This window comes from Nyctereutes procyonoides, unplaced genomic scaffold, assembly GCF_905146905.1.
Source record: "Nyctereutes procyonoides isolate TBG_1078 unplaced genomic scaffold, NYPRO_anot_genome, whole genome shotgun sequence".
Lineage (NCBI taxonomy): Eukaryota > Metazoa > Chordata > Mammalia > Carnivora > Canidae > Nyctereutes > Nyctereutes procyonoides.
Window position 1 is genome coordinate 60,237,163 of NW_026575121.1, and position 14,696 is coordinate 60,251,858.

Genomic DNA, 14,696 nt, shown 5'->3' on the forward strand with positions numbered 1-14,696 from the left:
AGGAGCTATTAAGAAACCAAAGTAAATGAATGACATACAGTTCCATAAAACAAGAAAGGGACAGGCCTGCAGTCTGATGAATCCCTAGGAGACAAATCCACTAAACTGAGAATAAAGAATTTTATTACACACTTCTCACTCACCAGGACAGACTATACTGGGGGTCACAAAACAAACTTTATTAAATACGAAATAACTAAAATTATTCAAATTATGCCTCTCTATCAATAACAGATTTAAACTTGAAATTAGCAGAATACCTGAAAAATCCTCAACCATCTGGAAGGCAAATAACACTGTATAACACAATGGCCAGAGGAAGTCTCAAAGAAAACCAGAAAATATCTTGAACTGAGTGAAAATGAAAATACAACACACTAAAATAGGTGGGACACAGCTAAAGCAATGTTTAGAGAAAACATACAGAGTATAAAATGCTTTTATTAAAAATGAAGATGGGTCTCAAATCAATCTCAGTTTACAGAATAAAATCTAGAAAAAAGAAGCAAACTAAACTCGGGCCATTATGAAATAATAAAATAACAGCAATAATCAATGACATTTAAAAGAAAAATAAAAAACAAAATCAGTGATATCAAAAGCTTGTTCTTCAAAAAAAAATTTAAAAAAGGAATTGAGAAACATAAATTTGTGACCAAGAAAATTAAGACACAAATTTAGGGATCAAAGAGGTGATACTTCTGATCGCACAGAAATGTTTGAAAATGAAAGCTAAATAACTGCCATAGATACTCCCCTCCAGGAGCTGGTATGACATAACACCCACCCCGTAAGTGTGGGCTGCTCAGTGTCTTCCCTCCAAAGAGGAGAGCACGGAAATGGGGAAGAGCTTCAGGCAGAGAAGACTTCTGAAAAACACACCTCAGCCAGGTGATCAAGGTCAAGACAACAGTGACCACAGTGACGAGTGACCCTGACATGATGTACCCTGGATACAAGGTAATGAGAAGGACAATTTACCTCTGGGACCTTCCTTCCAAACACACATAACCACAGTCTAATCACGAGGGGGGAAAAAAAATCACCAGCTAAATCCCAACCAAGACATTCTATAAAATAACTAACTTTTAACCCTTGAAACTGTCAAGGTCACCAAAAAAATAGTAATTTTTAAAGTCTGAGAAACTCTCAGAGCCAACAGGAGCCCAAGGAGAGACGACAGCTAAAGGTAACATGGTACTCTTGAAGGAGCCCTACAGGAGTAAAGAGGCATTAAGGGGTAATAAGTGAGAAAATCTGAGTAAAGTATGTAGTGAATAACCACCAGACCATATTAACATTAAGACACTAACAATGGGAAGGGCATGGAATATAAAGGGGACTCGCTATGATAGTCAAAATGTTTCTGTAACTCTGAAATTATTCTAAAAGTTTATTTTTAAAAACATACTAAGTCTAAAGCCCATCTTTCACCAATCATGATTTATTGATCTTGAATGGGACCATGGTACCAATATGTTTTCAGGGGGCACCCGAGTGACTCAGTAAGTTAAGCAGCTGACTTGATTTCAGTTCAGGTCATGAGCTCAGGGTCGTGAGATCAAGCCCTGTATCAGGTTCACATTCAGCACAGAGTCTGCCTGAGATTCTGTCTCCTTCTCCCTCTGCCCCACCCATCTCCCCACCTGCTCTCTTAAATAAATAAATAAAATATTCTTTAAAAATGTTTCAAAACCTCTGTTTTAAAACTTTTAAAGAATAAGGCAACTTAAATGTGGGAGGAAAATGGTTTCTTGGGTAAACTCAAAAAAGAATCTCAGCCCATATCCTACAACATATACAAAAGTTAACTCAAATATGTCATAGTAAGCATAAAACATAAGCCTAAAACACTCTTAGGGAGGAAAAAAACAGAAATCTTTGTGACTTGGAGTTAGACTAAGAGTTATGTAAGATACCAAAATCCTGACCCATTAAAAAATGTGATACACTGGAGTCCATCCAAGATTAAACTTCTGCTCTGCAAAGGACACTGTTAAAAGAATGAAAATACTGAGAAAACATTCACAAAACACAACAAAGGACTTGAATTCAGATATATAGAGAGAACTCTCAAAACTCAGTAAAGGGTGAAAAATGAAATCCAAATAAAAACATAAGCAAAAGTGTTCAACAGACAATTCACCAAGAAAATGAACAGCAAAGAAACACGTGACAATATGCTCGATGACATTCGTCATTAGGGAAACATAATTTAAAACCACAATGAGATGCCATTATTCACCTATTAGAACTGCTGAAATAAAAACAGACTGCCACCACCCAGGCAGGAAGCTCTCCAAGCTCAGGAGCTCTTCTCACATTCTATCTGGTGAGCATGAAGCTGGCACAGGCACTCTGCAGAACCTTCTGGCAGTTTCTTTAAAAGCTAAGCATACACTTTCCGTGTGGCCTAGCAATCCCACTTGTAGGTATTTTATTCCAGGGAAAGAAAAACTTAATGGTCACATAAGACTCTGTACATGAACGTTTGCAGCAGCATTACGTATAATGGCCAAACCCAGAACCAACCCAGAGCAGATGTGTACAGCAGCAGCGAGTAGACACAGCCTGGTGCGTCCAAGCCCAGGACACCCAATGCAATGACATGGAGTGAACTATGGACACACACACCGCAAATGAACCTCAGACGTGTTCAGCAGAGCGCAAGAGGCCAGGCTCAGGAGGTTACACCCCATATGACTACATCTATGTGACATTCTGGAAAAGGCAGAATACAGTGACTGAGAAGAGATCGTGGTTGCCAGAGGCAAAATGACAGTACAAAGGAAACAGTAGTGAAAATTTTTTAAGAACCAATAAATATTTTTTAAAAGGCAAAAGAGCAGCAGATGCAGCTTCCAAAAGGTAAATAATCAGAAGCTGGGAAATCAAATACAACAAAGACGATAGTTAGAATTGAGGGGGAAGGGATCCCTGGGTGTCGCAGCGGTTTAGTGCCTGCCTTTGGCCCAGGGCGCGATCCTGGAGACCCGGGATCGAATCCCACATCGGGCTCCCGGTGCATGGAGCCTGCTTCTCCCTCTGCCTATGTCTCTGCCTCTCTCTCTTTCTCTCTGTGTGACTATCATAAATAAATAAAAATTAAAAAAAATTTTAAAAAAAAAAGAATTGAGGGGGAAGAATTCATAGCAAAAGTCTTCCACAGTCAGTTCTCAAATGCATGGATCACCCAGTGTTAACCCAGATAAACTGTTAGATCCCACACCTAGACAAAATTTCAGAACACAACTGTACAACTGATATATAGCAGAATTTCAGAACATATAGAGAAAAATCCTAAAAGCTGCCAGATACAGCTTCAAAGGAATAAGAAACAGTTTAACACCAGACTTGTCAGTAATGAAGAAATACCTTCCAAGTGTACAGAGGGAAAATAACTTTAAACCAAAATTATCTGATTGATAATTTAAGAGTATGAGAATAGCAGAAGGAGGGAAAATGCAGACATTCTCACACTTGTGAGCACTTATATTTGGTATATCCTGTTGAATCCACTTCTAAGTGTGCCCCAGATATGCCCATGCCATAGCTGCCACCCACCTGCAAGGAGTCTCCTCAGCAGCTTGGTCACCCATTCCTACTCTGCCCCCTTAAATTATCCACATGGTAGTCAGAGTGATTTTTTTAAAACATAAATACTACCATTGCTCTGCCTGAATCCTTCCAATACACCCAGAATAAAATATAAACTCATGAGGATAGCCTACCCGACCTGGTCCCTCTTACCAGCCCTGCTTTACAGTCTTGCCCATCCTTGAGCACATAACACCCGCTTCCAGCTCAGAACCTGACCATCTTCTCCCACATCTGCCGGGTACTCATTCCACCATTTCACCTGGTTCTCTATTTAAATGTCATCTCTTCACACTGCCTTCCCATCTCAAGCACACCCCAACACACATGCACACAGGCAAGCCCACAGTAAATCCTCCTTAAACACCACTATGGAGCACAAAATGTGTTTAGGGCTTTTTGGAGTAGTTTTTCTTCCTCATACTTTTCCAAACTTTTAAATTCTCTAAGTAATAAATATTTTTTTATTTTTTTAAAGATTTATTTATTTATTTATGATAGAGACACAGGCAGAGACACAGGCAAAGAGAGAAGCAGGCTCCATGCCTGGAGCCCGATGTGGGACTTGATCCCGGGACTCACATGATCTCTCCCTGGGCCAAAGGCAGGCGCCAAACCGCTGAGCCACCCCGGGATCCCCCAATAAATATTTTTTTAAAGATTGATTGATTGACTGATTTGACAGAGAGAGGCAGAGACACAGGAGGAGGGAGAAGCAGGCTCCACGCAGGGAGCCCCATGTGGGACTTGACCCCGGGACTCCAGGATCGCGCCCTGGGCCAAAAGCAGGCAGCAAACCGCTGGGCCATCCAGGGATCCCTAAGTAATAAATATTACTTTTATATATATTAAAAGTGGCATTGAGGCACCTGGGTGGCTCAGCTGGTTAAGTGTCCAACTCTTTATCTCAGCTCAGGTCTTGATCTCAAGGTTGTGAGTTCAAGCCCCAAGCTGGGCTGCACACTGGGCATGGAGCTTGCCTAAAGGAAAAAAAAAAATGTGTCACTGAAAACTACATGCTTACAAAGGAGTGCCTGTAAAACTATTCTACTTAAAAAAATACTTATAGATTCCTAGGATTCTGAGTTCTAAAAAGAAAAAATAGTTCATTAACAAAATATTCAAGTATTTTGAGAAAAGGAGCAGTATGCCTCGACAGCAAGTAACAGGGAGGACCTCGTGAAGTGGGCTGTGTACCGAAGGCCTCTCTGAGGAAGCAGCCCTCTGACAGGGAAGAAGTCTGCCCTGTGAAAGGATACAATGAGATTCACATGTACAATGTTCCCCAACAGACGCCCATGCCACTTAAAAATGAGAATATTCCACAAAACATCTAAGGAATGTACTATGTCTCCACCTCCAATCTGCTCTGGGTGTCAGGAGCCTGGAAGGGAAGCCAGTGCTCCTCTGCCCAACCTCTGAAAACCTCTTTTTTGAGAAGAACTAAGCACCAGTAAATTCAAGGACACACCCTGTCCAACAAGAACCAGAGAGCAGACGTCGTGCTGCGCTCGCTCGCTCGCGCGCTCTCTCTCTCTCTCTCTCTCTCACACACACACACACACACACTCTAAGACAAGCAGGTGAAGACGGAGGCGAGAGGCTGTGCCACAGGCAGGGCTAGTACTCTGCTGCCTCCACCCAGCACACGGAGAAATGAGCTGTCAGTTCCACACAGAAGAACAGGAAGGAATTAATTCAACACATCGGGTTCTGGAACCAAAGCTGTGGGTTCCAATCTTGATTCTCCAATTCACTAGCTCAGTGACAGTGAGCAAACTACGTATTCTCTGCACATCTGTTTCTTCAGCTAGAAGGTGAGGGGAGTAAGTATTCCAACTTCCCGGCATCACTGGGAGCTAAGTACATACACTAGCTCACAGTACAAGTGCAGTGTCTGGCATTAGTAGGTACTGGAAAAATGTTAGCTATTTTATTATTATTGTTATTAATCTGAAAATGTCATCCCAATGCATGTTAGGTCTACCACAGCCGTTAAAACTGCAACTCAATAAAGTGTCCAGCTTTTAACTTCTCAGCAAGATACTTTGGTCTTCATTTTGTAGATTTCATGTAGGAAACATATTAATTCTCTTCACCTGGTGTGATGATTTTTATTCTCTAGAAAGGACCTTCGAGCTGCAGCTTAGGAGAGGCTGGAGGAGGTACAACACCAGGACAAGAAATGCATGGAACTGCGTAGTCTTAATCCAAAGAGCACTTAGATGTAGGCCCAAGAGTGTTAAATGGCAGCTACCTTCTATATTCCAAGAGGGATACTCAGATAAAAGAAAACTGAACACAGAGATTTACAAAGCAGTGCGGCTCGGGAGAAAGCACACAGTGCAGCTGTGACCTGTCTGGTAAGGCCCGAGTATGTGCCTCACTGCTTCTCCTGTGTGCATACGATGCTGTGTCCTAAAGGACAGACGACATGCCAGCTAAAGCACAAGTGCTCTTGACGGGATGACCACTGGGTGTTATTCTGTATGTTGGCAAATTGAACACCAATAAAAAAATAAATTTATTATAAAAAAAAAAAAAGCACAAGTGCTATGTGGAACACGAAACCAGCCACGCTTCATGCCTCCAAACGCAGGTCGCAAAGACTGCACGTTAGTGTGTCAGAGACCTAGCTCCCAAAATCCCCGGAGATGGGGCCACAAGATCAATTCTGAACAAGCATCACATGTAGAGAATTAAAAATGACAAGGTGTGAAAGCTTAGATACAGTAAAAGGTCCCCTCTTTGGCCACTGCCGCCGGGCCTCCAGAGCCCCACCGCACCCCTGTTATCTGGTTCTCCCGACCACAGGTGATCGGACGTGCAACTCCAAATGAATGAAAAGCAATGCTCCAAGACATAAACAAAAATAAAAAACTTTGCTCTAGATTTGTGGTTCTCAATCTGGTCTCAGGGCCCCTTTATACTCTTACTGTTCAGGATCCCTAAAAGGACTTATTTATATAGTTTAAATCTATCAATATTCACTGTATTAGAAATTTAAACCAAGAGCATTTTTATATTTTAATTCGTTTTAAAATACAATAAGCCCATTAAGCACAACTTTCAAATAATGCTTAAAACTTTGAAATTTCAACATTTTAGTATTTAGTGCACTTTTAAACACATACTTAATATAAGTTTTAATGTCCAGTTAATATATATTGATTCCCCAAGTATGTAATCAAGGGAAAACCATAACTTATTGGGAACTTCATCAAAGGCTCTTCACCGTTTTTGGAAAATCATGAAAGCAAACAGCAATAGCACCTGAGGTCAGTGAACCGGCAGGACAACCCTCCTTCCCGTGCCTGCACCGCAGCCCAGAGAACACTCACAGCACTGCCACAGATCTGGGCGATCATCTTACCTCAATGCCCCGTGCACGACCATCATACCTGAGCACTGATGTTAAATCCTGAATAAAAGTTCTGTATTTGTTATCTCACTAAAAAGAGGATTACAACGTATGAAAAGGACTGTTGGCCCTGACAGAGGTGAAAGACTGTAATATCAAGAACACTGTTTCCAAACAGAAATAACTATCCAAAGACGTAATAAGTAAAACATGTTCTGGGAGAAAGGCAAGGATATAGAGAATTTTCCTGTCACAGGCTGGCAGGATTTCAAGCAAATTCGCAGGCTGGAAAAGGTGAGAAATAGTGGTTATACCGACTTTATAAACATGTTAAATACCATTACAATTAGGTGCTTTGTTTCTGAAGGTCTTTTAAAGCCAACTGTAAAAAAAAAAAAAAAAAGTTAAATACTTTATGAAAAACTGATTCAGGGGGAAAAAAAAAAACTGATTCAGGGGCACTTGGGTGGCTCAGCGGTGGAGTGTCTGCCTTTGGCTCAGGTCATGGTCCCAGAGTCCTGGGTTCAAGTCCCGAATCAGGCTCCCTGCATGGAGCCTGCTTCTCCTTCTGCCTATGTCTCTGCCTTTGTGTCTCTCATGAATAAAAATAAATAAAAATCTTTAAAAAAAGAAAAAGAAAAACTGATTGATATAAAACTTGTATTAAAAATAACAATGGGTGCCTGGGTGGCTCAGTTGGTTAGGTGTCCAACTCTTAGTTCAGTTCAGGTCATGATATCAGGGTCCTGGGATGGAGCCCCACATCAGGCTCTCCGCTGGGCATGGACTCTGCTTAAGATTCTGTCATCTCTCTGCCCCTCCCACTGCTTGCCCCAGCTTGCTCGCTCCCTTGCTCACTCTCAACAAATATCGGGAGCGCCTGGCTGGCTCAGTCATAGAGCACCAAACTCTCCACCTGTAGGTCATGAGTTCAAGCTCTACATCAGTGTAGAGCTTAAAAAAAAAAAAAAAAAAGTAACAAGTATCAATTATTCTTCCGTATCACAGCATTGAGAAAGCAGTGTTACAAAAGTATAAAACCAATCGATTATGACATTAGGATAAGAATCAATCAAGTGTTCTTGGTTATCAGATAAAATACCCACTAATGAAAAAAAAAATTTTAACAGTCAAACATTGCAAAGGCAGCATTATTATAGCTCCTTTGCTCACTAAGGCAAAACAAATTAAAATAGAACAAGGCAAGTTATTAAATACTTATAAATTCTTCAGTAAATAGCATAATTTGGAATTGTGAAAATAATTGGCAATCCTAGCTGTTGAGAAAAGAACAAACAAGGAATCATCTTTAATGCATTTTTATGATACATTTTATTTGGAAGAGCCCCTTGGGATCTCACAGAGAGCCTATTTACTCTTAAACACAATTTTAAATAGAGTGGAGGGTATAGAACTTTGCTGAAGATAAGTGCTTCAATCTCCTTGAACAGGTGAAACAGTCAAAGGAGCCTCAAATATTTGTTAGATTTTTTTTATTTCATTGAGAAACATCATGCTACCTCACAATGAGTGGCCTTCAAAAGTCCAGTTGGGACAATGGGAACAGACAACCATGTGGCTGATCCCCGGAGGAAAACTGAGGACCCGCCCGTGTAATGAAAACACCGATGTTGGAGTGAGTCACAACCAGCAACCTTAGCTCTGACTTCTCAGATTAGGAACTTCAAACCAGAAAGGTAACTGGAGTGCCCGAGATACACACACAGATGAGCTGGAGACAAGACCTGAAGACAGCACGCCTGGCTGGCAGCCCCAGCAAGGCCTCTGCACCAGGCTCTGGGCATTCTGGGTCCCCAGATGCCCCCAGAGCCTCTCCCTCCACTCAGGCCTGTTTCAACATCTCCTCGGAGGCCTCCGTGCACGCCACTCTATTTTCATCACAGCATTTACCGCTAACCTGCATTTCGCTAGTTTATCACGTCTCCTCCACCAGCACGTGGCACCTACCGAGGAATGGCTTGTCTGTGCATCTCTGCATCACCGGCACCTAGTGTAACGCCTACAGGTGCAGAGCCCAAACGCTTGTTGGATGAATAAAGTGACAGAGTTAATCAAACTTCATGAAATGTAGCAAGAACTGTGCCAAGTTGGTGCCACTTTACAGACTGGCCAAAAAAAAAAAAAAAGAAAAGAAAAGAAAAGAAAGAAAAGAAAAATCCATCTTTATCCCTTTACCTTATCCTAGAACAGCAAACCAATTACGTACCTAAATGTCATAAATCAAGAAAGGTCAAAATTTAGTCTCAATATTTTCAAAGCAATTTTGTTCGAAGTCTTCCAGCAAAAAAACTGCCCCTTTTCTTTGCCCCATTGTGGTGCTCTAAGGCTTCTTCAACTGTCCAGGACACCCCTGCGCGTGCAGCCCCAGGCCCCCGCCCGCCACAACCCGCGCGGGGAGGCCCAGCCGCCCTCTCGGAGCACCGCGACCCCCCGACGTCCGCGCTGCGCGGGGCGAACCCTCCGGGAGGCGCGGCCCTCGGAGCACAGCGCGCAGGTCACAGTCGCCTGCCCCTCAGCGAGGCTCTCGGGGCTGCTCGGTTTTCCCGAGGGGCAGGGACACGCCGCGGCTCGCCACCCCGGGCCCCGCCCGGCCCCGGCCCCGGCCCCGTGCCGAAGGGGGAAGCGCCCGCGAGCCGCCTGCGCCGGGTCCGCTCGGGACCGCGGGGGAGGGGCGGGCAGCGGTGACTCAGCCCGGCCTCCGCCCCGGGGCCGCAGCGCCCGCAGGCCGGGCACAGCCTGGGGCCGGGCACAGCCTGGGGCCGCCCCCCCCCAGCCCCGGGACGCGGGCCTGCGGGCCTGCGGGCCTCCGGGCCTCCGGCACCCCGCGGACGGGCGGCCTCTGGCACGCGCCTTCACGCCCGAGCGCGGCCCAGCGCCGCTACCTTCGCTCCTGCCCAAGATCCGGCAGCACAGGTTCTGCAGCAGGACGTTCGGCGACTTCTGGTCCGGGGTCGCCATCCTCCCCCGGGACGGCCCTCGGGGGCCCTGCAGAGCCCCGGCCTCGGCCGCCCGGCCCCACGCCGCGCGGGGTCTCGGCGCCCCAGACAGGCTACGGCCCCGCGGGCAAGGCCGGCGACGCCGCCGCCGCCATTTTAACGGAACCCGCCGAAACCGCGGGCTCTTCCCACAATGCTCCGCTTCTTCCGGGCGCTCGGAGCCGCGGGTGCGCCCGCCTGAGAGCTCCCCGGTCCGTGGCGCACGGTCCCCCGACCACAGGCGCCAGGCCTGGAGGGTTCCGGAGCACGGGCCCCGGCGACGCGGTACCAGCTGCCCCGGGCGCACACCCCCCCCCCCCCACGTCCCCGCCAGAGGGTCGGGACGGCCCAGGTCAGGAAGACAGCTTTGCTTGGCGCCCAGTAGTCCATAAAAATAGCGTCTTAGCCCTTTTTCCTTTGTTTGGTCTTCGGTCACACTTTTAGTGGAAGAAGCCGGCTGGAAGGAGAACGCGGTCGTCGGGTTCTACCGTTGCGGCGCCACCCCCTGCTGCGCGTCTAGGTTTGCGTCGGAGCAGCCGACGGCGCCCACGTGCGGCGCGGAGCCGCCCCCCAGGCCCAGCAACCACCGCCGGAAGACGGCGGGCAGGGAGCTCCGGGGAGGGCGAGGGGACTCCCGCGATCCCCAGGCAGTGGGCGCCGAGTCGTGGGAGCTGCGGGCCGCGCAGGGAGGAGCCGCAGGCTGCAGCCCCGCCCGGCCACGCCTCCTCGTCCCCGCCGGGGCACCCAGGCGGCCGGGAGCTGCGGCCCACCTTCACCTGCCCGCAGTCGTCAGCCAGCGGGCGGCGTGTGCTCCACTTGGGGCCAGCCTGCCCCGTGCCTGAGACTTTGGAATGAGTATGAAGACAGCTGATGCCTCCAGATGACCTGGACTGTGTCGCAGAGAAACAGGCACCTTCCAGCCATCGAGTGAGCTAAGCAGAAGAGAGAAACCGACCCCGTCCCTTCCCGGGTTGGAGAAAAGAGGCCCCATAGACCAGACCCCCTGAGGTCTCCTGCTGCAGGTGACGCCTCCACACAGGCCACTGGAGAAGGGCCAGGGCCCTACACTTGACACCCATCCACCCATCTTGGCATGTTTGACTTCTAGAAGTAGGAAAGCCAGAAGCGGCACGAGGCAAAGGCCGGCACCTCACACCAGGGCAGAAGTGCAGGCTCAGGTGGCAGCAGGAGGCCCTAGCCTTCCCCACCCCTGTACCCGCTCCCAGCGGGCCTGCTGGGCGTGCAGGGTCCTGAGGCAGCAGAGCTGGGTCACAGACATGATGGCAACGTCACCAAGTACCATACCAGGCACAGAGAGGGAAGGACAATAGAGAACTCGTGGCCCAGCAGAGCAGACGTGTGCTAAGCTGTCCTGACGTCATCTCCTGTCACTGAAGCGTACCCAAATGTACCTTTACGCTGCCACTTTGAAGAAACGCAACAGGTGGGTATGTGACAGGATGTCAGACACAAAACTGAGGACCCCACACTCCAAAGAAAGCCATGGAGGCCGACGACACCTCAGGATTGATAGGACGTAGCCAAGCAGGCATTGCTAATTGCCATCACCCCCATCCTGAAGGCCCATCCACAGCTGAACAATTGATGGTGGAGAAGCAAGGGGTTCTGGAGGTCCTGAGACCATTTCAGAGACACGAGGACCAGCCCGCCAGGAAACCGCAGAGGCCAGGCCCCTTGCACAGAACCTTCAAGGAGAGTCTCACGCGTGTCCCACGGAGGATTGGGCTCAGATGCCCACACAGAGACAGCATCAACAGCCATCCGGGGCTGACAGTGAGGACCACTGGCAGAAGGTGCAGCCAGTGTGGATGTTCAGCCCCCATCCTGATCCCTCTACCTGGACTCCAACTTGGAGAGTTAGAATCAGCAGTGGAGGTGAAGGGAGAGAGGACAAACGCCTTTTTCTCCCTTCATGCTTCAGACTGGATCCTACATGGAAGCTTTGAATTGACCTGGACAGAACCTTTACAAACTAAATAGGACTAACATGGTCATGGTGCCTCAAGTATCGCTAAGGACAGGACTTACAGGGAAGCTCCCTAACAACCTGGGGCTGTTTGCCTGGAAGGTTTGAATGTGGCTGCAAGCAGGACAGGCCCATCCTTCCCGTGTACTCTCAGAGCCACTGCCTGCCCTGCCCTAATCTGCCCTACATCCTAAAGAACCCTGGAGTGCAAGCTCCCGGGACAGCCGGCCTCCTGGTGGGTTCAGCCAAAGGTGTCAGTGGCAGAGGACTAGAGGTCAGGAGGAGACGACCAGAGTTATCACCCTATTGCATCTGCCCCTCTCCTCATCCGTGCCAGCTGCTGAATGTCCTCTACAGCAACACCTGCTACCAGCCTGCTCCTCTCCTCCTTCATGGCCCCAGGCCCCTCTGTGCAAGTCCCCTCACAGATCTCACTCCTGCTGGGAGATTCCAGAACACAGGATACCAGTAGCATTAACTCTTCCCACTGTCTCTTCAGCCCTATGAAAAGTCAGCATTTTCTGCACTTGCTACTGAGTTCCTCTCCTCCTGCCTCAACCACCCATGACTAATTCCCTAGATTACAGCCCCTGTGTTGAAATTGCTGGAGTGGTATCTATTTTACAGACTAGTCCCTACTATCTAGTTCTTGCTAATGGGAATGATCCCAAGGAAGAGATCCTCCATTGAGATTCCAGTATTAGGTTGCTCACATGTCTGAGCTCAGATATGTTTGGGTTTTTTAAAATGATTTATTGATTGATTGATTTGAGAGAGAGAGCAGGGGAGGAGCAGGGGGAGAGGACAGAGTATCTCAAGCAGGCTCCATGCTGAGTGCAGACCTGGGGCTCCACCCCAGGACACTGAGATCATGACCTGAGCTGAAGCCAAGAGTTGGACGCCCAACCGACTGAGCCCCTCGGGCGCCCCTGTTGGGATCTTGTTGAAGGGGTAATCCATCATATGTTGAAGCTCCAAAATGGGTTCGTATTATCACGTGTGGCTGCTCCAGACAGACCGCTGGCTGAAAACAAGACTTTGGGAAATTAGCTGCTGTAGTCAGCTGTCTTGGCAGCAGTGATGACTACCAAGACTGTAGTGTGGGTGGGCCGGACTGGAGTGTGTTTGGAAAACCTGGGTATACCTTAAGGTATAGTCATAGAGCCAGGGAGCTCCAACAACAGCCCCAAGAGGAAGCTCTTATTCTATTTTTTTTAAGATTTTGTTTATTTTTTTTAAGATTTTGTTTATTTATTAAGAGAGAGAATGCATGGCAGAGGGAGAGAGAATCTCAAGCAGACTCTGCTCCCAGCACAGAGCCCAACTCAGGACTCTATCTCATAGCCCTGAGATCATGACCTGAGAGCCAAAACCAATAGTTAGACACCTAATCAACTGAGCCACCCAGGTGCCCTTCTTCTTCTTTTTTTTTTTTTAAGTTGTTTAAATTTATGTTTTAAGTAATCTCTACACTCAACATGGGGCTCAAACTCACAACCCCAAGATCAAGAGTCTCATGCTCTACCGACCGAGCCAGGCAGGTGCCACAAGTAATCTCTTATTCTTGGACTTACAAAGTAGTCAGAACTCAGGACCAGATTCCAAACTTGACTGTCCCAAGTTGTAAATTATGATGTAAGTTGGACATGCAGTCCTGCCAAGACTCTTCTACTAAGGGCAGGTCATAATTGAGAAGAAGAGGGGCCTGAGATTTGGGGTGGAGACATTAGAGTGAACCCCAAGTCAGCGAGGCCTTCTAAAACAACATAAAACCTCTCTTCTGTATGCAGAGACTGGCCTTGAAATCCTTGATTTCCTGAAGCAATTAGAATAGATATTCTCATGAGCAAATAAATTAAAATGGAATTCCACAGAATTCAAATAACCCAAATGGAAGAAAGACAGGCTGCTCCAGAGAAACAAAAATAGAAGATGACCTTCCAAATAAACCAGGTGGTGGATGTAATTAAGGAGTTCTCCCATCTGCAAAATGCCCTGCAGAGGCAAGAGTACTAATCCATGTCGGACTTTAATAAATCAAGGGCCTAGTAACTACCAAATAAAGAGTAAATATATTGATGATTATCAAACTGCAAAAAAGAGTAGAATATAGAATAAAAAATTTTCATCCACAGAAAGAAAATAAAAATCCCCTCCCCAGATAAAAATGAACATAGGACAGGAGGAACGAGAGAAAAGTATATTTAAGAGAGATAGTATATTTAAGCCAAAATATTTCACAAATAACATTGGATACAGGTGCCCTGAGTCCGCAGATGGCAGATACAATGCTAGTCACTGTGTATCAAAGCTGGGTGCCTGCGCTCCACCAGCTTGATCCTCACTGTTGGTGTTGACCTTGGTTGTGAGCCTGAGGTACTGTGGGTCCACTTTCTCCGGGGCAAAATCACTCTTTTTCTCCTGACTTTTTTTTTTTTTTTTTAGATTTTGTTTATTTATTCATGAGAGACACAGAGAGGCAGAAACACAGGCAGAGGGAGAAGCCGGCTCCCTGCAGGGAGCCTGACAAGGGACTCGGGACTGGATCCCAGGCCCTGGGCTGAAGGCGGCGCTAAATCCTTGAGCCACGGGGGCTGCCCTTCTCCTGACTTTTCTGCGCTGTGCTGCTCGGAACTTGCATGGAGAGCTAGGCAGCAGATCCCTCCATACGGCATCTCCACATGAACTATACGAAGGTGTCCTAAATGGAAGATGTGTTTATTCTCCCCTATTTGTTTATTTAATAATTTACCTC

The 14,696-nt window shown here is 47.0% G+C and overlaps 1 protein-coding gene across 1 annotated transcript in view; it reads right to left on the reverse strand.

Moving 5' to 3' along the window:
- The window catches only part of TUBGCP3 (tubulin gamma complex associated protein 3), a 77,644-nt gene extending 67,435 nt beyond the window's left edge, over positions 1-10,209 (reverse strand). Inside the window, exon 1 of the mRNA XM_055335837.1 lies at positions 9,862-10,209. Coding sequence (XP_055191812.1) covers positions 9,862-9,937 — 76 coding nt within the window. The 5' untranslated portion in view covers positions 9,938-10,209. The remainder of the gene's footprint in view (positions 1-9,861) is intronic.
- Positions 10,210-14,696: the final 4,487 nt, after the last annotated feature.